Source organism: Panicum virgatum, chromosome 8K (genome assembly GCF_016808335.1).
Source record: "Panicum virgatum strain AP13 chromosome 8K, P.virgatum_v5, whole genome shotgun sequence".
In the NCBI taxonomy this organism is placed as follows: domain Eukaryota; kingdom Viridiplantae; phylum Streptophyta; class Magnoliopsida; order Poales; family Poaceae; genus Panicum; species Panicum virgatum.
The window spans coordinates 2,668,511-2,691,073 of record NC_053143.1 but is presented as its reverse complement, the minus strand read 5'-3'; the positions used below and the strand labels follow the sequence as shown (position 1 = coordinate 2,691,073).

Genomic DNA, 22,563 nt, shown 5'->3' with positions numbered 1-22,563 from the left:
AGTTTGCACCCATATGCCTAATGCACCACCTGTTTTGGACATCAGGCCATAATGGAGGCGTTGTCGCAGTTCCACGTTGCAATTTCAGTATTGATTGCAGGATACCTGCATGCCTATCACTAATAAGGCACACATCTGGACGTGCAGCAACAACATGAATCTTCACTCGTTCAAAGAACCAATACCAATTGTCTATGTTCTCATTCTCAACAAATGCAAATGCGAGCGGAACAATTTGGTTGTTGCAATCTACACCGATTGCGGTGAGTATCTGACCTTTATACCTTCCAGTCAAAAATATGCCATCAATGCAGATCACCGGAAGACAAAACTGAAATGCTCTAACACAAGCACCTATCCAAAAGAAGGCTCGTTGCATAATTCTTTGTCCCCTAGTCACGGCTGGTACAAGGTATGTGTCATAAAAGCTTCCAGGATTTCTAGCAGCAACCTGGGATAACATACGAGGTAGGTTATCATATGATGCCTCGTATGTGCCAAACCGCATCTCGAACACCCTTTGTTTAGCCCGCCATGCCTTCAAATAACTGATGGTGTACTGGTAACTCTGCTCAATGTGTCGAACAATCATTTTTGGCTCATAATTTAGGTTGTCCATAATAAACCCATACATTTGCTTTGCAACAAAGTCGCATGATATATTACGATGCGAGGGAAGAACTTCTGACAGCAAATAAGTGTGCTCTGTGACAATGAAACATTTCCAGTTTGATTTACATTTTCCCTTGAATGCATGTACTCGCCATGGACATCCAGCATTTACACACTTCACCTCATATTCTTTACTGCTAGACTTTACGACTCTGAATTCTCGTTTCAATGAGATTGCCCATAGTCTCACAGCATCTTTTACGGCTTCAATGTTTGGATATGTTGCACCTTGCACTACCTCATTTCCTCTGTACTCCCACTCCTGATTTCGTACATCTTCTGCGACATGACTGCCAAAACCATGCTCTTTCCACTCTTTTGGCAATGAGTACTGCTTGTCATCAGATGAGTCCTCATATTCTTCCATCTCTATTGCGGTTTGGTCTTCTGCCTCCATCTCGTCCACAATGCTGTGTATCCTTTCTCCCTCATCAGCAAGGCCCTTTGGTCCCATGTTTTGGTTCTCTGTCTCTTCTGACTCATCTTGATCAACATAATTGGTCTCTCTTCGAATACTCGGAGTTCCTTGATCTGCACAATGTTGGATTTCATTTTGTGTCTTCTCCTGAATTTGAACAAGAATGGCCAGAGGCCACCCACGCTCTAGAGCTGTTTGCATGTACTTCTGCCAGTCATCAGTGCTGTGTATTATCATTAATTCACATAATTCACTTTCTACCTCCCAATTAATAAGAGACTGGACAGTGATCACATGTGTCAACGGATCAACATGGAACCCACGCTGCAGCCACTTACATATGGAACCAAAACTCCTTTCCAGAGGTTTATCTATGCCGCTAGATGTGCGCTTAAAGGCAGAAAGATCTACTCCATTTGGCCCATACATAACATTGTATTCACTATAAAATACTTGAAACTGCATCTTGCTCGACATATCTGTATATCACAAAATACTTATCGAGTTATACTCTTTACTTCACTACCTTATTCAATAATCCGTAAAAACTAAGTATGAAATTCAACTACAACGTATAAGTATTCATAACTACGTGATGACACTTAAATTCTATACTGCATATGCCAAATTCTATTCTAAATCATAATTTATTTATAAACACGTCTCTAATAGTACTGCAATTGTAATAATAAATGCGTAGAACTAATTTTCTAAACTAATTTACTACTACGTAACTACAAACTAAAGTATCATTGAACTCCTACTTCAATGGTTCTACTATAGCACTAATTAAATTAAATTACTCACCTCTACTTAAATTACTCATATTTAAATACGTAGTACTTAAATCTAACAATATATAAACTAAATGTACTAACCTGCAGATCACAAGTGCTGAATCCGGCAGGGCTTCGCCGTTTTTCTTCTCCTCACTCCTCTCTTTTTTTCTGAATTTTTGGTGGAATTTTCGGGCTCATTTATTTCCTTCTCCTCACTCCTCTCTTTTTTTCTGGATTTTTGGTGGAATTTTCGGGCTCAAATGAGGAGGGAAGGGGATGGCTGGACCTTTTATAGGGGGACTACCTGGTCGCCCGCGCGGGGGGGGGGGGGGGGGGGGGGGGGGGGCGACAGGCCCCCCTGACGCGCTACCGCGCCCGTGGGCTGGGCCCAGCGGCGGTCGCCCGGCCCACGGGCGACAGGCCCTGTCGCCCGTTGGGGGGCGACGGGTTTTTTTTTTCCCAGAGACCTCATTGCGAATTTGAAAAAAAAATTACACTTAAAGCCTGTCGCCCTATGGGGGGCAACCGGGAGTATTTTTGAAATATTTCAAAACGGATATATATTTTTGAAATTTTATTTTTTTTAAATATTAAAAAAATCGCTGCCTGCCGCGGGCCACGGGCCTCGCCGCCGCCGCGCGCGACGGCTCGCTGCCGCGCCTGGCCGCGCCCCGTGGCCGACTGCCTGGCGCGCCGCCTCATCCGCCCCATGGTCCCCGTCGTCGCCGCCGCGCTCATCGACCCCTCCGACCACCTCGACCGCCGCTGCGTCAGGGCCGCACGCCGCAGCTTCTTCGAGCTCAGCCCCTTCCCCAAGGCCGCCGTCGCCGTCGCCAACCGATTCATCCTCGAGGCCATGGAGAACGAAAAGGTTCTGCTGCCTTGTGTGCTAGCTAGTAGCTCACTGAAACAGAGCTAAGAAAAAATAACTTTGTCCTAAATCCTAGAAAAATAGGAATTACTGGCAATTTGAAGCAGTGATGCCATCAGATTTGCAGTAAAAAAAGATTTACGGTAAAAAATTGTGCTACTTGTGTAACACTAACAAAAATGTTTAACCTTGACCATGAGCAGAACGTCCACGTCATCGACTTCGCCGGGCCCGCCGCGCAGCCATGCCAGTGGGTCCAACTCTTGCGCGACTTCCACAGCCAGCCGGAGGGCGCGCCGCACCTGCGCCTCACCATCGTCCACGACGACGGGGAGTTCCTCGCCAAGGTATCCGAGTCGCTGGCCGACGAAGCTGACGAACTCGACGTGCCGTTCCAGGTCCATTGCGTCGCCGGCCAGATCGAGACGCTGGATCTGAACGACCTGCACGGCGTCCTCGGCCTCAAGTCCGGCGAGGCGCGCGCGATCGTCTGCACGACGCGGCTGCACCGCCTCCTCGCCGCCGCCGATGACGCCGCGAGTAGTAGTAGCCTCAGCAGCGTCGGGCACCATTCGAACCAGATGGCGGCGAGCATCGCGCGGCTGCAGCAGATGGCGGCGTCCGGCTCGTGCCCGGCGACCATCTGCGGCGCCGCGTGCGAGGACGACGACGGCGACCCCTACCGCAGCCCCGCCACGCCGCTGGGCTTCGTGTCGCCGCCGCTAACCACCCCTCCGTTCCAGATGATGCCGGCGGCGCTGGCGGGGTTCCTGTCCGCGGCGCGCGGCGGCGCCCGAGATCGTGGCCCTCGCGGAGCAGGAGGCCGGCCACAACGGCGCCTCCTTCCGGAAGCGGTTCGCCGAGGCGCTGCGCTACTACGCGGCGGCCTACGACAGCCTGGACGCGGCGGCGGCGGCGCGCCGGCGGCCCGCCGCGGAGCGGGCGGAGGTGGAGCGCGCGGTGCTGGGCGAGGAGGTCCGGGACGTGCTCCTGCGGGAGGGCTCGACCGGCTGCAGCAGTGGGCTCGGCGCATGGAGGCCGCCGGGTTCCGCGGCGTGGCGCTGAGCGACGCCGCGCTGAGGCAGGGGGTGGACGCGCTGGGGAGGTGCGGCGTGGGGGGTGCGAGAGCAGAGAGCACGGGGGTGCCTGCTCCTGTGCTGGAGGTCGTGGCCTCTCTACTCGGTCTCGGCATGGCGCCCGGACACAGGCTCGGCTTATGGAGTCGGTAGCGGTTGTCATCTGTCACCGTCCGCTCCTCCTCGGCTGTGTTTATCCGCGAAAAGCTGGTAAAAAAAAATTACATCAGATACTGTAGTATACTATAGTATTTTTCGTTTGTTTGTGGTAAATATTGTCCTATTGTAGGCTAACTAGGCTCAAAATATTCGTCTCGCAACGTACATCAAAACTATGCAATTAGTTTTTTTATTTACCTATATTTAGTACTCCATGCATAGGTCATTTGCTATATTTAATATTTCGATGTGATTTTAATGTGATGAAAAATTTGGAGGAATTGGAGGGAAGTGAACACAGCCCTCCTGATCATTGCTTTGGCTGTGTTTAGTTCCAAAATTTCTATCTCCAAACTTCACTATTCACCTATCACATCAAATCTCTTACCTCATGTATGTAGCATTAAATGTAGGTAAATAAAAAACTAATTGTATAGTTTTGATGTACACGATGAGACGAATCTTTTTAGCCTAGTTAGGTCATGGTAGGACAACAATTACCACAAACAAACGAAAAGTACTACAGTGTGCTACAGTATCCGATGTAGCCGTTTTTACCACCATTTTACGGATTTAAACACACCCTCTGAGAAGTTGATGTGCTGATGATGGCGGTTCAGTCGAGGAAGACTGAGGGAGAGTTGACACCGTGTTACAGTTAACTGAATGAGCTAATATACTCGATGCAATTTGCAACATAGATCGAGTTAGCGAGTGAGTAATGGATTCACTGGTTGTAGCTTTGCAGGAGCATGATTTATGCTGGATGGCATTGGCATCTTGCACCGGACGAACCAATGTGATTTTTTTTTCTGCGCATCTGTCTTTGAGCTGATGATGAAGAACACTATGCTTGGGAGTTTGAATCTCACTCAGCCACTTGGACTGTTGATCCATCAATCACTTTATGGGCCACGGCCTGCTCGTCGTCTTCTAGCTCGTCATGGGCCGTGGCCCAAACACATCTTCGGTTCAGCCCACCAGAGCCTTTCGTCGTCTGAGTGCGGTCGCAGCTACGCGTCGCGGCGGGCGGCGGCGCGCCGGCGACCGAGGTAGTCTCCGCCGGGGAGCCAATGCTAATACAGACCGAGGGGCCAGGTGCCCGAGCCCTCAGCGGCCTCGATCCCCCTCGCGTGGCCGTCGCCCCGGCAGCAACTGCACCCCAGCGCATGCGCGGCCGCCTCCCGGCTCTCCTCGGACACAGGTCATGGTTGGTTGTGGTAAATAATCCTTTCCCCCCCTCATTGATGGCTTCGCTTAAGGTTGCTTGTAAGTTGAAACTTGAAATGATGCGAAGCTGCTGTGGATTACCACACTAGTTTCAGCTTCTTCACCCAGCTTCTGATCCAATGGTGTGCTCTATCATCTATCACATTCTCGGCAGTTCATGCCTCCATTTTGCTATTCATGAATCAGGACCGACGATCCTGTATCTAATTAGCCTCTGAAAATTTCCAAGCCCCACCATAGCAGTATGTTAACGGTTGCTTGTCTTAATTATGCTAGCCACTTGGCTAAATTCCAATGACTAGTGCATATATATTTTTTATCAAGAGAAAAGATACTGCATCCAGCCATGTTTGCCCATGTTTCAGATCAGTGTCTTCCTTGCCAATTTTCCTGGTCCTAACAACAGGATGTTTGGGTGGCCGGCCTGTCATACATGCCTCCAAGGACGATTAGTTGCTTTGCTGACTCAGATTGTTGGTGAGGGCATTTTTCAAAAGATGATGACAATCCGTGATGCAGGTGATTTCTGAACATCATGAATAAGGTATGTTTTGAGGAAGTTTCACAGCATGCTCTTCAAGAATAGAATAACTAGGTTGTATTCGTTCAAAAAAAAAAGAATGACTAGGTTGTGCGTAAAGTTTGTTGGTTGCTACCTGGTGCCTGGTGGATATGGAAAAACCAAGGGGGCAAATCCAAAGGGAACAAACTGAACATTCCCATAGTATTCGTTTTCAATGCGGACCACTCAACATGTCAAACTTTGTGTTTACCATGAATGCTTCCAAATGTCCTAGTGTTGTCCATATAGAACAAAATCCCCTTATCAGATAATTCATGCTATGGACACTATAAATCTGTCAGTAGCAACAAATAGAAAAGTTGCTCAAGCTAAGACCACAGGGACCAAATTACTACTTGAACATACCAAGAGTGATGTACAGGCCACTTATGCAGGATCAGGGCACGATGGATCACTTGGCGCAGCTTGGTCCAGTCCTGTATGCGTGTGCTGCTCATGTAACCGAGGGATCCTTTGAGAAGACTGACATTGGTCTTAGTCAGATAAAAAAGCTCACCTCCATAGTCGATGGGCCACTGCAGCGTCTGTCCCTGATCATTGCTGATAGCCTAGCCCGACGTCTTCTCTGCCCTATCCAGGGCTTTGCTGATGCCCTCATTCATCCATCCGACTACTTCGAGCAGTCAGTCCTTCAGACTGCTCGCTGCAACCTCGCCAACCTCAGCCCCTACATCAGTTCTGGCTTTGTCACCATTAACCGGGCCATCCTTGAATCAATGGAGGTTGAAAAGGTCACAATATAATATACAAGTTTTCATGCTATTTCCATTGCAGTGGCTTCCGTATCTACTTTGTGCTCAAGACATTTAGGTTTTCCAGACTTTCTTTTCATGTATAATTTTCCTTTCGTAAAAGGCCGAAAGGAAATTGGTTAGTGTTCTGATTTCGTGTCAACATTGCTGCTTACTTGCTTTCTGACGATGTTGGTACGATATCAAAACATTTACAGTTTTTTTAGCAATACTTAATTGCGTTGTAAATTTATTCGAGTCCCAATTGCAGCTTAGGTTACTGGCAAGCCAAATTTCAGGTTGAGCGCAGTATAAATTCTTTAATGCAGTTTTGAGACATTATCAAAGTCAAAGCCCATCTAGATACCAGATTTCCAGTAATCTTTAATTTTAGATAAAATAAGTTTGAAACACCAGGAGGTTCGAACCTCTAAGGCAGGCATGTAAAGTATAATTGTTGCCCAGGCTAGCAGTTAATGATAACAAAGTTATATCTAGATATATGCATGCTTGTGACCTTCTGATGCCAATAGTAACTGCAGGTTGTCCGCATTATCGACCTATCCTGCTCAACCGCCCACCCATGGCAGTGGCTCAAGCTCCTTCATGACTTCCATGGGCGACAAGGTGGGCCACCTGAAGTACGCCTCACCGTTGTTCATGATGACAATGATTACCTGGCCAACATGCGGATTCTGCTATCTAACGAAGCTGACAAGCTCAAAATTCCATTCCAGTTTAGTTCTGTGATTGGCAGACTAGAGACCTTGGACTTGAGTAATCTTCGCAATACCCTAGATATAAAATACGGTGAGGCAATTGCCATCAGCTGCTCTCTACAGATGCATCGCCTACTCGTGGTTGATGACAAAGTGAGCTGTTCTGGTATTGGTCAGCTCCAGAAAATGGCAAACATTGCGCAACTTAACCAGATGGCCAGCTCAGTGTACAGCCCAGCTTCCACACTGAACTATCCACAAACACCATCCCCTCAATGTAAGATGCCAAAGTTGCTGGCTACCTTCCTCAGTGCCGTCCGTGCGCTCAAACCAAACATCATGTTGGTGATGGAGCAAGATGCAAACCACAATGCCTTGTTGTTCTGTGACCGGTTTGCGGAGGCACTTAACTATTATGCTGCCCTTTTTGACAGCTTCCATGCAGTGGTTGCAGCCAACCCGCGGAGGGCCGATGAGCGGTCACGAGTAGAAAGAATGATCCTGGGGGAAGAGATCAAGAACATACTTTTGTGTGAAGGAGTATATCGGCATGAGCGACACGAAAGGCTGAGCCAGTGGGCAATGCACATGGATAGATCTGGGTTTGACCATGTGCCACTCAGCTTCCGTGCCATTTGGGAGGGTAATCAGAAGCTCATGAGCTTCGGATTGAATGGTTGCCAGAGCAAGGTAGAAAATGATTGCCTTCTGCTGTGCTGGGGTTCCAGGCATCTCTACTCTATATCGGCATGGAGGCCACATAAAGGCTCAACTTCTGGGAGCAGAGAGCATATGTTAGTGCAGCCACAGCGCCAAATAATAGGGTGAGAAAATTAGGTGTCTCCGTTCATCGCAATTTCTTTTCTTTTCTTGCTGGTGATGCGCAGGATAGCTCTGGCAGTTCCTCCTTTTTTTTTTAGAGTAGCAGACAGCATTTGGTGTGAAGCATGATTATGCATGTATAGATGAAAGGATTGTAATGTTTTCACTGAAAATTGGCTCTCGAGCTGAACATAAAATAATGAGTAACATTTGTTTTGAATGTTGCCAAATTATATGCCATTGACATTATGCTGATAAGTTCCTGTAATTGCATATTAAGATGTCATCCTTACGTGGCTCAGATTTCTCCTAGCAAACAAGAACACCCTGATCCTTCTCTGTCTTCCCATACAAAAACTTTCTACAGAACAGAAAGAATTAGCATCCTAGGTCGAAAACAAGGGCATCACGGTCAAATTCCATTGAGTACTCCAAGAAGATCCCACCTTGCAATCACCTACCATTTGTAAATCTGACAAAACTAAAGTGTGTACTTCTTGTCCTCTGGGAAAATGAGGTTTGCACATGAATGCAAATTTTGGAGCCATGTTAGAACCATTTGAACCTCACTGGTTGGTCATGGAAAACAAATATATAGCTTGAGTTTTCTGTCAACCTTTTGTATCTCTATGCAATCTTGTTTTCTGCACACACTTTCAATAACCTGGACCAGAGGAATTGATCACAAAATTGTCTGGTAGCTCCTGATCCAAAATGCTGTTGATATGTTCCAAGAGAATGATTCCAATCTGCTTAGTTATTCCACCGAGATGCAGACGACATCACTTAGCCCTTGCCGCATATGCATCCATTTCTGCCTTGTCCCTTTTGGCATCCCATGACAATGTTAACAACAGGCACCTAGGAACGTATGAACTAGAGACCTTGCAGGCTTGCAACATTTGTCGCCACGCCAAGAACACAACAAGATCCAACAATGGAGTCGTCGTCGATCGCCTCCATTACCGCTATATCCAGTACTGAAATCCATCAGCCATAGCTGCGTCCAATACTGGGAGACAGTTCAGTGAGGATTTTGCTCTGAATTAAGTCTGAACATGGACATATTCCCGGAGGACATGGTGTCGTCGGCGACATCGTCGCCGGCGTCGTCCCTGTACTCGCCGTCGCCGTCGCCGCACGGGTACGGCTCCTGGGTGCAGGAGCTGAGCCATGACCAGCAGGGCGTGCGGCTGATCGGCCTGCTGTACCAGTGCGCCGCCGAGGTGGCCGCCGGCGCCTTGGACCGCGCCAACCACTCCCTGGAGCAGATCACGCAGCTGGCCTCCCTGGACGCGCCCCACACGCTGCAGCGCCTCGCCGCCGTCTTCGCGGACGCGCTGGCGCGGAAGCTGCTCAGCCTCGTGCCGGGCCTCTCGCGCGCGCTGCTGTCCACGGCCAACTCCGGCGAGGCGCACCTGGTCCCGGCGGCGCGGCGCCACCTGTTCGACATGGTCCCGTTCATGAAGCTGGCGTACCTGACCACCAACCACGCCATCCTGGAGGCCATGGAGGGGGAGAAGTTCGTGCACGTCGTCGACCTCTCCGGGCCGGCCTCCAACCCGGTGCAGTGGGTCGCGCTCTTCCACGCCCTCCGCGCCCGCCGCGGGGGCCCGCCGCAGCTGCGGATCACCGCCGTGCACGACGGCAAGGAGTTCCTGGCCAACATGGCCGGCGCACTCGCCAGGGACGCCGAGGCGCTCGACATCCCGTTCCAGTTCAGCGCCGTGGAGGCGAGGCTCGAGGACCTGGACCCGGACGCGCTCCGACAGCTCCTCCGCGTCAGGTCCGGCGAGGTGCTCGCCATCAGCGTGGTGTCGCAGCTGCACCGGCTCCTGGCGGCCGACGACGCGGCGGGCAGGAGTAGGCTGCACGTCCCGGGCAGCAGCTGCCTGACCCCGGTGCAGATCATGGCGCGGTCCAGCCCGAGCAGCTTCGGCGAGCTGCTGGAGCGGGAGCTGAACACGCGGCTGCAGCTGAGCCCCGACTCGCCGTCCGTGGTCTCGTCGCTGTCGCCGCAGTCGTCCCCGGCGGCGGCGGCGAAGCTGGGGAGGTTCCTGCAGGCGGTGCGGGCGCTGTCGCCGAAGATCATGGTGGTGGCGGAGCCCGAGGCGAACCACAACGCGGCGGCATTCCTGGAACGGTTCGAGGAGGCGCTCAACTACTACGCGTCGCTGTTCGACTGCCTGGAGCGCGCGGCGGCGGCGCAGCGGCAGCGGTGGGCGGCGGAGCGGGCGCGGGTGGAGCGGCTGGTGCTGGGGGAGGAGGTCCGCGGGGTGGTGGCGCGGGAGGGCGCGGAGCGGAAGGAGCGGCACGAGCGGCTGGCGCAGTGGGCGCGGCGGATGGAGGCCGCCGGGATGGAGCGGGTGGGGATGAGCTTCGCCGGCATGATGGAGGCGAGGAAGCTGCTGCAGAGCCTCGGGTGGGGCGGGTCATACGAGGTGGTCCACGACGCCCGCGGCCAGGCCTTCTTCTTCTGCTGGCACCGCAGGCCGCTCTACTCCGTCTCCGCCTGGAGGCCCGCCGCCGGCCGCCATAGGCTCGGCGGCTCGTAGGCCATGCCGTGGTGACGCCATGGTGGCGGCTTCGCTGCTGCAGCTGCAGCAGCATGCGTGATTATATTGCACGTGTGTAGAGCATCCCTCGTGCCGTATTTGCGTGCGTTCTGGACTCTGATTACGGTGTGATGGAATTAATTGACTGTTGCTTGGTTGGTGTGTTTGGTCTCGAGAGAAAATTGGGCTTGTGAACTGCTGATTTGAAGATTCTCGTTGTGGAAAGAAATCGATCATCCAGGAACATAGCGATACAATCATACATCATCCAAAAGATAATGGCACGTGCATGTGTACATTGTCTGATGGTGAATGCAAAGCCGTGCCTCCTGCAGCTTGATGCAACGCAAAGAAAGTGACATGATCTCCCGGCCATTCGGTGAAGTTGCTGGTGTGGACACTGAAACTTTGTCTCCAAGTCGCGGCACTTTCCTTGCACTGCATATGGTGCTGCAGAGAGACAGAGACTTGCAGTTTCCGAACTGCTCGTACCAGTCATTATATTAGCTGATTGCAGGTCATCGGCGTACCAGTCATTACCACAAATTTGGCCGCCCTTTAGTTTCACACCTCGACGATTTTCTTGTACTGATGGCTCATATTTTTAGACCCGAAATGCTAGTAGTAGGTCTGAAAAATAAGCTGCTATTTTTTTATAAAAAAACAGTAAGCCGCTAATTTGTTGGTAACAACGGACAATGCATCACGTATATATATATGAGTACACCAAGATTATCACAAAATTTCTACGTCAACTTAAAATTAGTCTAAAAAAACCGCAGGTAGAAAAATGTTTCGTATTGGATTTCTCCTATGTAGTGTCAAGGTTTGCATAAAAAAAAAGCGTACGCGGAGCAAACATGCTGGCCCGGCCACTATAATTATGCAGCCGTGTCGTCCTCTGCGAACACGACGATCGACGGCGTGCTGCTCGGGGGACACACGGCTGCGTAATCCTAATAAGTGGACCTCAGCCCACCTCTCAATAAGTGGACCTCAGCCCACCTCTCAAGAATTCCGTATTTTAGGTCTAAAATTGGTCCAACAAACCAATTCACTTATGTTTTATTGCTGGAATAATTTTTTTGTTTGAGCAAAAAAAATTATCCTGGCAATAAAAATAATTGTTGGACCTTATGTGATGATTTGACTATCAGTTACACGTGTAACTTCTAACATTGGCCAATGGATGGAGGCATGTGCTGTAAACTTATCATGATTAAATTTCTCTACACATGCAGGTAATAAGCAAATTTGGTTTTGCCAAAAAAAAAACTTGGTTGTCAGAGTTTCACAAATTTTTCATCGGAGTTCCTCAATTTAGAAAGATAGGTACTTTTTTTATAAATGAAAAATAGTGAATCCCATACTAGCGTTGTCATATACCGTTGTCGTGGTGCTGCAAACCACAGCCGGGTGGCGGAAGGCACCCGCCCTAGCCCAGAGGGTGTATACTCAGGGGGTAGCTAGTCTTAGATCGGTCTCACTCAAGAACACGAGGAACACAGCAGGATTTAGAGTGGTTCGGGCCGCCGGAGCGTAATACCCTACGTCCACTGTGTGTTATATTGCCTTCCCACGAGAGTGAGAAGGTTGCGAGAGCTTGAGTCAGTCTGGATTGTCCTGTGCACAGCGAACGCCTCCCTTTTATATCTCAAGGGGGTGCGTACACAGCTGTTGGATCCCCGATAGGTGGGTCCAACGATGCAGTATAAAATAACGTACTTGTTCATACATTATGGCGTCGCAGGCAAAGGAGATCTCTCTCTTGGATTCCCTCGCCTGCTCCCAGAGCCCTTCGTCCATCATGTCCTGGCGTTGTCTTGTCAGGTCGGGCCTGTCGTAGCTAGCGGCACCGCTCGCCACACTGCTTAAGCGGGTGGTGTAGCTTGCGGCGTAGGCGGCATGATGGAAAAGTGCCGTGCTGTCATATCCATTTAATGCTGCAGGCGGGCTCTGCGCGGGTGCGGCACAGGCGGCTGCACTGTGCTCCTTGGTAATACGCGGTGCTCAGCGAGGCCTGACAAGGCTGTCTTGCGTACCGCGGCGGCAGAGCACGCCTTGTCCACCACATTAAATGCGGCAGGTGAGCGAGTCTTCCTGCGGAAGACTCGCGCACGATCCCGCGTCTCCGGGACACGTGGCGGCTCCGGACCCCTACACGGTGAGGGGAGTCCGGACGGGCGCAGGAGGTCCCGGACCCCTCTGGGGGTCTGAGGCCTCGGCGGTCAGCCCGGAGCTTCCCTTCCTTAGAGACACGTGGCGTCACCGGACCCATCCTCAGGCGGGGAACGGTCCGGGGCCGTTGGCCTGGTGAGGGAAAAGCCTGGCCTGGTGAGGGAAAAGCCTGGCCTGTGGGGCCTGGCTACTCCGTCTTTCCCGCGCAGCTTCGGATAACTACGCGGGTCCTGCCTTGCTGCAGTAAGAGTGGGTATCCCTGTTACAGGGTACCGACAGTGGCCCCCGGGCCCACCTTGGGGGAGGTACGAACCCACAGGTGGGGCCACTTCTGCGATTTGGCTCTATATAGCTCGAAGTTCCTTTCTGCAGGGGTCTTGACCGGCTTTGACTACCCGTCGGGTTGGTTGCTGCCTCATCACATCGCAACGGCTTACTGACTTTGGGCCCCACGATCAGTGGTTCACCTAGTCACACGCGCGACGTTCGGCATTGTTGCGGCCGGAGTAAACGGATCATTTACCACCGGCGCAGCTCCCGAAAAGCTCGGCCACGCCTGCGATTAATGTGTGCACGTCAGCTCAGCTTCCGCCTTGCTCCACACGCGCGGGCGACGGTTCAGATCCCGCCTTTTCACACCTCCGTTGATTACCCGCTCTCCCTGACAGGTGGGCCTGGGCCCCTACGTCATGGACTGGGCGGTTAACTCTAGGCGCGGGCGTCGCTTGAGTTTCGGCGACGGTTCCGGGGCGCGCCGGTTGAGTCAGGCTTTATAACGGGGCGCACCACATTCCGCGGTTGCTTTCCCGCATTCGTCTTCTTCCTCCAGCCTTTGCGCCCTTTTGCCTTCTCTCCCCCCTACACAGGCACCCTTCTCACTCCACCAAGAGATGGCATCCCTTGTTCATCCCCGTCGCTTCCAGACCGAGGGAGAGCTGAACACAGTGCGCCACCTGCTTGGGTGGAGTGCTCAGGAGACCGGCTGGGGGGTGCGAGCAGGCTCGGTTCCCCTTAGCAACCTCCGCGCCGGGGAGTTCGTGCTATTCACCTCGCACGTCTCCGCCGGCGTGGGACTGCCAATTTCTTCATTCTTACTGCTGCTGCTGGAAGACTTCGGCCTCCAGCTTCAGCATCTGACGCCCCACTCCCTCCTCCTGGCGTCCATCCTCGTGCATTTATGCGAGATGTTCGTGGGAGTGCGTCCCTGCGTCATCCTCTTCCGCTACTTCTTCATTCTGGTGAGGTCCGGAAGGAGCAGGGACGAAGTGGGAGGGTACTACTTCCAGATAAGGAGCGACCTGCCGACTCCTTACATTCCCGGCCTTGCTGGCGGAAGGTGGGAGGAGTGGCGCAGGGATTGGGTGATCGCCACCACCGAAGCCAACGAGCGCCTTGCCCTGCCGACCGCGGGGCCCGCCTCCGACAAAGCATCCTGGAGGGCCAAGCCGTCGCTGCAGCTGGAGTTCGACTCCGTGCTGGACAAGATCAGGTCGCTGGCGGAGAGCGGCCTCACCTCATGGCACGTGCTCGGCGACTTCGTGAAGCGCCGGATCGCCCCCCTGAAGCAGCGGCCGCGTCCGGCGTGGAGCTTCACCGGCCTCAACGATTGCAGCAGGACCCACCGCGGGGAAGGAAGCGACCTGACCCAGGAGGCCTTGGAGGTCCTGGTGCGGAACGTGACGGGAGACACCTTCATCCCGGAGAACCTGATCCTTCCGCAGAGCATAGTCCCCCTCTGCGAGGACCCGGCGAGGGTGGCGGTGCTGGCTACCCTGCCGACCCTGGACGACGGGGGACTGGCCCCACGACAGACCGGAGGTGACCCGAACCGTGGGCTCCGGATCCCTGGCACGTCCGGGGATCAGGCTACGCTGAGCGCTGCGGGGTCCGGTGCCACCACAAAGGGGAAGCAGGCCGCGGCTAGCAGTGCGGTCGCGGCCGGCTCCAGCCGGGCACAGAGCAGCTCCGGTGCGTCATCGGGAGACGCAGGCCGGCGGAGGCTACTCCGTGGCGACGGGACCCTAGTCTCGGAGCCCGCCGCGAAGCGCCAGAGGTCTTCTGAGGGCGCAGGCCAGGGTAGCTCCCGGGCTGCCGGCCCCCACGGGTCCTCTGGCGCGACTGGACCACCACCATCGCCGCCAAGGAATTGTTCCCGCCGGCAGCAAGAGCAGCAGCAGCAAGAGCAGCCGCAAGTGCAGCGGCAGCAGGCACGCGGGCGGCAACAGCAGCAACTAGTGCGACCTCGGGTTGCGCCCATGCCACAGCCACAGGGACAGCAGCAGCGGGAGCAAGCCCGGGTTGCGCCTGCATCGCAGCTGCAGGGGCAGCAGCAGCATCAGGAGCAGCCGCAGGAGAAGAGGCCCGGGCTCTGGGGACGCTGGGTCCCCGGTACTTCCGGGTTAGTGTCATTCTACTCTCCTCCTTTGTGCCGGTGCTCTGTTTTTTTCTTTTCTGATGGCTTTTCTGCTTTGCAACCAGGGCTTCCCGCCCCAGCGGTTCCTCTACCGTCGCTGGCACATTGGCAGGTGCCCAGGCGGCGGCGGCCCTGGCGTCGACAGCGACGGCGGCAGCAGGTGCGGGGCCCTCAGGTACGGCGTCCTGTGCCAACCCCATGGTGCCTGGCATGGAGCTGACTAGCGTGCCATTTTTAGACTCCGCAGTGCTCAGTGCGGCGGCGGCGGCGGTGCTGGGTGCAGCCGCGCCCGACGCGGCGACGGTGGAGGCGCTGATACTGAACGCAGCCGCACCCGACACAACGGTGGAGGAAACGGCGGTACTGGGTGCAGCCGCGCCCGATGCCGTGGTGGCTGAAAAGCCGGCTCTGGGCGCCACGGCCCCCGACGCCGCAGCGGCGGAGGCGCGAGTGCTGGGCGGAGCCGCACCCGACACGGTGGTGGAGGTGCCGGTGCAAGGCGCAGCCGCACCCGACGCGGCCGCGGCCGCCACGGCGGCAGCGGGGGCGCCGGAGTTGGGTTCGGCCACGCCCGACTCAGCGGCAGCGGGGGCGCCGGAGCTGGGCCCGGCCGCGCCCGACTCGACGGCAGCGGGGGCGCCGGAGCTGGGCCCGGCGGCGCCCGACTCGGCGACAGTGGAGGCGCCGGAGCTGAGCCCGGCCGCGCCCGACTCGGCGGCAGCGGGGGCGCCGGAGCTGGGTCCGGCGGCGCCCGACTCGGCGACAGCGGAGGCGCCGGAGCTGAGCCCGGCCGCGCCCGACTCGGTGGCAGCAGAGGCGCCGGAGACAAGTGCCGCGGCAGAAGCCCCTACCTCCAGCTCCGGTCCTGCCGCAGAGGAGGAGTTGGAGGTGGTTTTTGGCAGGCGGCTCCTGCAGATTCAACTTCCGGAGGAGGATGCGACTCCGCTTCCTCAGGTGCTGTTGCGAGTTCGGCGTTCGATCGAGGAGGCAACCTCCTCTGCCGAGGTGGCCTTCCGGCGGGAGTGGTCTGCTCTGGAGAGCGAGCGTCAGCGCCTCTCCGATTGGCACACCCGTCTGGAGGCGCACACCAAGGCTGAAGCCTCCCATGCCGCGGAAACTCGGTCAAAGCTCAAGGCGGACCAAGAGGCCTACCGAGCCAACCTTAGGAAGGTGTTTGATCGAGAGTTCGCGGTGTCAAACCGAGAGAAATCCTTGGCGCAGCGGGAGCGGGACTTCACCCTGGAGGTTGTTGGCTTTGCTGCTCAACGGTCCGACCTCGAGGCCCACCTCGCAGCCCAGCAGTCAGAGCTGGAGACTCGCAGCGAGGACCTCGAGGTCCGGAGGCAGGAGCTCGACGTCTTCTCTGCGACTCTGCAGGGATGGCGTGAGCAACTGCAGGAGAGAGCCCGCCAGCTGACTGCCGACGAGGCGGATTTGGAGGAGGGCCGGAAGTCCCTCGCCAAGCGGGAGGCTCACGCCACCGGCATAGTTAAGGAGCTTGGGCGCCAGCGAGACTCGCTCAAGAAGCGGAAGGTATCTGCGGAGCAGAGAGAGACCAAGCTGGAGGAGCGGTCCCGCGAACTCGAGGAGAGGTCCCGCGAGCTCGAGGAGAGGTCCCGCGAGGTGGAGGTGGCCAAGGCGGCTCTGGACACCCGGGTGCAAGAGGCAGTCCGGGAGGCGGTCTGGAAGCACCAGGAAGACCAGCGCGTTGAGGCCCAGCGGATCGCTGACTGGGCAACCGAAGCGAGCCTGGCGCTGGTGCCGCTTGGTCTGAGCCCGATCCAGGTGGCGGAGCCGCCAGCTTCAATAGCTGACGCCCTCCCGGTGCTGAGTTCTGCTTCGGATAGGCTCCAGCGCCTGGGGCCAGTCCTTGCCGGACAGCTTGAAACCGAGGGCCGCGAGCTGATCCGGCTGGTGGCGGAGCACATCCTGACCTGCCTCCGGAGCCACGATCCGACCATCTCTCTGGCGCCCATGGTCGATGGCCCTGTAGCGGAGACGGAGGCCGCCGCTCGGGACAGCGTGCAGGAGGTCGTTGACTTCATCGCCGCCTACTTCAAGCGAGAGCCTGCAGACCCTTGAGCTGGGCATTGTATCTTTTTCCTTTTGCATTATGTAACAAACTTTGTACTAGCTGAAATTTTTGAAGCAGAAAAAACTTCAACTTAGCTGTTTGTCAGTTGTTGACTTGCAATATGCAGCACCCCGGTGCCCTGGCCCCCTGGCAGATAGGTTCAGTTGCTTCGACCTATCTGCCATCTGAGCCGTAGAAGATACTCCGGACCTCCTTGGCATAGGGCTGCATAGCCTGCAAGATGATCAAGCGCCTTGTTCCCTGTGTAGTATACAGGAGTACAGATAGAAGAATCAAGTTTGCTTATATAGCAGCAACGATACTGCAACTTAGCTATTTGACGCATGCAGAATTCATCCATGATGTCTGGGACAAGGCGGATGCCCTGGGCCCCCTGGGAGAGAGACTCAGTTGCTATGAGTCTGTCTACCATCGAGACTGGCTCTTATCCTGCAGGAAAGCTTTGAAGCAGATACTCGGACCCCCTGGTAGGTAGGCTCAATGGTTTGAGACTGACTACCACTAGCCAGGTTTTAACCTGTGTACCACTTCAAAGTTATAGCTTAGTAGCAGACCCGCGGGGCTCACTCCTGACCAATCCCAGGCTGGTACCAGGTCCAGGACTCTAGATGCGCAGGCCCAGGTAGCTCTGTGCTTGTTACAGAGTGGGGGAGTGCGTAGGCTTAGGGTCGGAACCAGGCTAAGGCGCTACGCAGGGCTCCGGACCATTCCAGGAAACAGCACGATCTTTCCGGACCTGGCTTCATCGTCCCAGACCCTTTGCAGCAGTGGGTGAGGTCACTTTGCTATGCTCGATCCTTTGAGATATAGTGCTGAACATGCCGTGTTGGACTTAGGAAGCCAGCTCTTGAGCTGGGGCGAGGTCCGGGCCCCCAATTACCCAGCTCCAGGTACTAGGGCACTCGTTACAGGGTGGTGGAGTGTGCAGGCTTTTGGGTACGGAACCAGCTAAGCGGCTACACTGGGCTCCAAACCTCCCTAGGAAAAAAGTATCCGCTCCCCAGAGTAGGTCCCTAGGGGTCCGGACCCCTCTCCAGCAGCAAGAGGGTCCGGATCTGTACGGCAGTCCAGCAGCTCAATGCAGATCTTAGTTGCAGCAACAAGAGTAGAGGTCCCGCGGGGGTTAGAAAAAGCGAAAATTCCGAGAATCGAAATGCGTAATTTAACCTTGACACAAAGACAGAACTAGGAGAAAATCTTTCCTTTGCAATCTCGATGTACATGGCTTGCGCGATGGATGCCAGAGGCCGGGTTTACGAGGTCGGACCTCTACCGCTCTGAGCCGCGCGTTAGCCGCTAGTGCGATGGATGCCAGAGGTCGGGTTTACGAGGGTAGCCCCCAACCGCTCTGGACCGCACGCTAACTCTATCTTATTACAAAGGAAAAGTTATTTCCCTGCTCTGCCTAGGTGTAAAACTTACGCAGATGCTCTATGTTCCATGGGTTGGGCAGCGGCACTCCGTCTTCTGTGGCGAGGCGAACGCATCCGGGCCGGCATACCTCTGTAACCTTTAAGGGCCCCTCCCAGCTGGGGGAGAGTTTGTGGAGCCCCGCTCGGTTCAGGATCCGTCTGAGGACGAGGTCGCCAGCCCGGAGCTCCCTACTGTGCACGAACCGTTGATGATAGCGCCGGAGCGCCTGGTTGTAGCGTGCATTTCGGATTGCTGCTCGTCAACGAAGTCCACGTCGTAGCACCACAGCTATTCCTGCATGGATTCGTCAAAAGCCTAGACCCGTGGTGAGCCCAGGTGAATTTCTGGGGGAAGGCATGCTTCAGCCCCGTAGACCAGGAAGAACGGAGTCTCCCCGGTGGCTCGGCTGGGTGTGGTCCGGTTGCCCCATAGTACACACGGAAGCTCGTCAACCCATTTGGCACCATGCTTCTTCAAGCAGTTGTAGGTGCGGGTCTTGAGTCCCCTGAGGATCTCTGCATTCGCTCTCTCAACCTGTCCATTGCTGCGGGGATGTGCTACGGACGCAAAGCATAGCTGGATGCCGATGTCCTCACAGTACTCTTGGAAGAGTCTGCTTTTGAATTGGGTCCCGTTGTCCGCGATGATGCGGTTTGGGACGCCAAATCTGCACACAATGGACCTGAGGAATGCGACTACTGATTTCTTAGTAATATTCACCACAGGAGTAACTTCCGGCCACTTGGTGAACTTGTCGATGGCGACATAGAGGAACCGGTATCCGCCGACAGCCCGGGGGAAAGGCCCCAGGATATCCACACCCCACACAGCGAATGGCCATGAGGGTGGAATCATCTGCAGAGCTTGAGCTGGGGTGTGTATTTGTTTTGCATGGAACTGGCATGCTTTGCAGGACCTTACCAGCTCAGCCGCATCCTGGAGTGCTGTTGGCCAGTAGAAACCATGCCGAAAGGCCTTGCCAACAAGCGTGCGAGAGGAGGAATGACTTCCGCACTCGCCTCCATGGATCTCCGCGAGCAACTCGCGGCCCTCTCCCTGGGAAATGCATCGCATGAGGACACCGTTGGCGCCACGGCGGTAGAGGTCCCCTTCTACCACCGCGTAACGTTTAGCCAATCGGACTACGCGCTCAGCAGACACATCGTCATCAGGGAGGATGTTATCCTTCAGGTAGTCCCGGATCTCGGAGATCCATGCATCGGGAGCTCCCAGAGCAGGTGGGGGTGGCTCTGTAAGGTCACCAGGTTCCTCAATAGAACACACAGCCCTGGTCGGGCACCATAGGTGGAATGCTGCCGGGACCGCTAGCTTCGAGGTGCCAGCTTGATCCCCCTCACCCGGCTCGGCAGGCTGGGCGGTAGGTTTCAGCAGCCGTCTTTCAAAGACACCCTCGGGCACAGATGCCCAGGTAGATGCTCTCGCAGAGAGATCATCTGCTGCTGAGTTGTGCTCGCGGGGAACGTGTTGCAGTTCCAAGGCGTCGAAGTCCTTCTCGAGCTTCCTCACGTGTATGAGGTATGCCGCGAGCTGGGGATTGTTGCAGTTGCAATCCCCTCGGACCTGCTTGATGATTAGCTGGGTGTCCCCCTTCACCAGAAGCTGCCGGACCCCCAATGAGAGGGCTTGCGTCAGGCCGAAGATCAGAGCTTCGTATTCCGCCATGTTGTTGGTGGCCTTGAACTCAAGGTGCACCATGTACTTCAGCTGATCTCCGTTTGGGTCGATGAGGACCACACCAGCCCCGGCCCACTTCTCGCGGGCGGACCCATCAAAGAAGAGTGTCCAGTGAGGCTCGGTGAAGACTGGTGTCCTGATTTCCGGCTCCGGGGGTCCAGCATTTATGACCGGACCCCCAGGGTTGCTTGGGGAAGGAGTCCACTCCGCTATGAAATCAGCCAGGATCTGGCTCTTGACCGCATGGCGTGGCTGGAAATCCAGTTGGAACTCTGCCAGCTCTGCTGCCCACTTGGCGATATTGCCTGTGGCGTTGGAGTTGTGTAGGATCGCTCTTAATGGGTAAGAGGTCACTACAATAACTCGGTGTGCTTGAAAGTAGTGGCGCAGTTTCCTGGACGCAATAAGTATTGCATAGATAAGCTTATGCGTCTCAAGATACCTGGCCTTTGCCTCGTGGAGGACTTCACTGACGTAGTAGACTGGCTTCTGGACGGTCCGGACCCTAGTTCCCGGGTCCGGCTCGCCCTTGTCCACCACATCTGTCCCTTGGGCCCCCAGTGGTTCTGGGTTCCCACTAGGATGAGGCTCCCCCGGACCTGCCTGTGCAGGATCCGGACCTTCAAGCTGGGGTGAGGCTGACGGGCCCCTGTGTCCGGGGTCCGGCTCACCATCCTTGGCCAACAGGACCTTGGAGCTCCCCTGGCGAGTTTGCTCCATCCTTTCGGCGACCAGCACCATGCTGACCACCTCCGCAGATGCAGCAAGATACAGAAACAACGGCTCACCGGGTTCTGGAGCCACCAATACTGGCAGCGAGGTGAGGTGCTGCTTCAGCTCCTGGAAGGCCTGTTCAGCCTCTTCGGTCCAAGAAAATGGAACGGACCTCCTCAATAGCTTGAAGAAGGGAAGGGCCCTCTCGGCCAGCCTCGATATGAAGCGGCTAAGAGCAGCGAGAGATCCAGTAAGCTTCTGGACGTCCTTGATACGGCCAGGAGGCCTCATTGCTTCGATTGCCTTGATCTTGGCTGGGTTTGCCTCGATGCCTCGATGCGAGACCAGGAAACCTAGCAGCTTCCCTGCTGAGACGCCGAAGATGCACTTCTCTGGGTTCAGCTTCGTGCGCGTGGAGCGAAGACGGTCGAAGACGAGGGACAGGTCCTCCACTAGTGTTGACCCTACCTTAGTCTTGACCACAATGTCATCGACATAAACCTCAACAATATCTCTAATTAGATTACAGAAGGTTTTGTTCATAGCTCGTACAAACGTGGGTAAGGCATTCCTTAGACCATACGGCATGACAATGTAGCAATAAAGCCCATCTACTGTTACAAAGGCAGTATGCTTCCTATCCTCTCTAGACATCTGAATCTGGTGGAAACCAGAGTATGCATCTAGGAAAGACAAAAGGTCACACCCGGAGGTGGAGTCCACGATCTGATCGATACGCGGAAGAGGATAAGGGTCTCTTGGACATGCCTTGTTGAGGCTGGTGTAGTCGATGCACATCCGAAGCTTCCCGTTGGCCTTTGGGACGACGACCGGATTGGCCAACCACTCGGGGTGGTGGACCTCCTCGACGAAGCCGGCGTGTAGGAGCTTACGGACTTCTTCGCGGATGAAGTTCTGCCGCTCCACGGACTGCTTTCGAGGCTTCTGGCGCACCGGCGTGGCGTCGGGGTAGATCCTCAAATTGTGCTCGATCACTTCCCTGGGGATCCCGGGCATCTGTGACGGTTCCCAGGCGAACACGTCGACATTTGCCCGGAGGAAAGCGATGAGCGCGTCTTCCTATTTCTCCTCCAGGTTCCCCGCGATGCGGGTGGTCCTGGTGGAGTCTGCTCCAATTTGTACCGTCTTCACGGGAACTTGGCCCGGATCAGATGGTTGGACCTTGGGAGCCTTTGCAGGCGCCCTGGGTTGCGAGGTGGACGGATCCTCCTCGGAGCGTGCAGCCTCTGCCGCCAGAGTATGCAGTCTCTCAACTGCAGCGACGGCAGCGGTGCGGTCACCCTGCACGGTGAGGACTCCGGCAGGGGAAGGCATCTTCAAGACCAAATACCCATAGTGGGCAATGGCCATGAAGCGGTAGAGTGCCGGTCGGCCAATGATGGCGTTGAACGGGAGGTTCACCTCCGCAACATCGAACAT

General features: G+C 55.1%; 3 protein-coding genes across 3 annotated transcripts; all 3 read left to right on the top strand.

The window, feature by feature from the left end:
• The first annotated feature begins 2,578 nt into the window (after positions 1-2,578).
• LOC120646490 (scarecrow-like protein 3) lies at positions 2,579-3,805 on the top strand. Its single transcript, XM_039923049.1, has 3 exons — positions 2,579-2,740; positions 2,944-3,501; positions 3,560-3,805. The coding sequence occupies exons 1-3, from the start codon at positions 2,579-2,581 to the stop codon at positions 3,803-3,805; spliced, it is 966 nt and encodes a 321-aa protein (XP_039778983.1).
• A 1,958-nt stretch (positions 3,806-5,763) lies between these two features.
• On the top strand, positions 5,764-8,300 carry LOC120643518 (scarecrow-like protein 3). Its single transcript, XM_039919900.1, has 2 exons — positions 5,764-6,519; positions 7,062-8,300. Exons 1-2 carry the CDS (start codon positions 6,142-6,144, stop codon positions 8,064-8,066), a joined length of 1,383 nt encoding a protein of 460 aa, XP_039775834.1. The 5' UTR covers positions 5,764-6,141; the 3' UTR covers positions 8,067-8,300.
• Positions 8,301-8,653: 353 nt separating this feature from the next.
• LOC120643517 (scarecrow-like protein 3) lies at positions 8,654-10,810 on the top strand. The gene has a single exon (XM_039919899.1). It carries the CDS (start codon positions 9,119-9,121, stop codon positions 10,613-10,615), a length of 1,497 nt encoding a protein of 498 aa, XP_039775833.1. The 5' UTR covers positions 8,654-9,118; the 3' UTR covers positions 10,616-10,810.
• Positions 10,811-22,563: the final 11,753 nt, after the last annotated feature.

What these genes read in the sequence shown, in the direction of transcription:
- LOC120643518 (XM_039919900.1), top strand. Translation starts at nt 6,142, where the DNA reads ATGTACAGGCCACTTATGCAGGATCAGGGCACGATGGATCACTTGGCG. An exon ending in AATCAATGGAGGTTGAAAAG is followed by an intron (nt 6,520 to 7,061) that starts GTCACAATATAA and finishes TAGTAACTGCAG; the next exon opens with GTTGTCCGCATTATCGACCT.
- LOC120646490 (XM_039923049.1), top strand. Translation starts at nt 2,579, where the DNA reads ATGGTCCCCGTCGTCGCCGCCGCGCTCATCGACCCCTCCGACCACCTC. An exon ending in AGGCCATGGAGAACGAAAAG is followed by an intron (nt 2,741 to 2,943) that starts GTTCTGCTGCCT and finishes GACCATGAGCAG; the next exon opens with AACGTCCACGTCATCGACTT. An exon ending in AGATGATGCCGGCGGCGCTG is followed by an intron (nt 3,502 to 3,559) that starts GCGGGGTTCCTG and finishes CTCGCGGAGCAG; the next exon opens with GAGGCCGGCCACAACGGCGC.
- LOC120643517 (XM_039919899.1), top strand. Translation starts at nt 9,119, where the DNA reads ATGGACATATTCCCGGAGGACATGGTGTCGTCGGCGACATCGTCGCCG.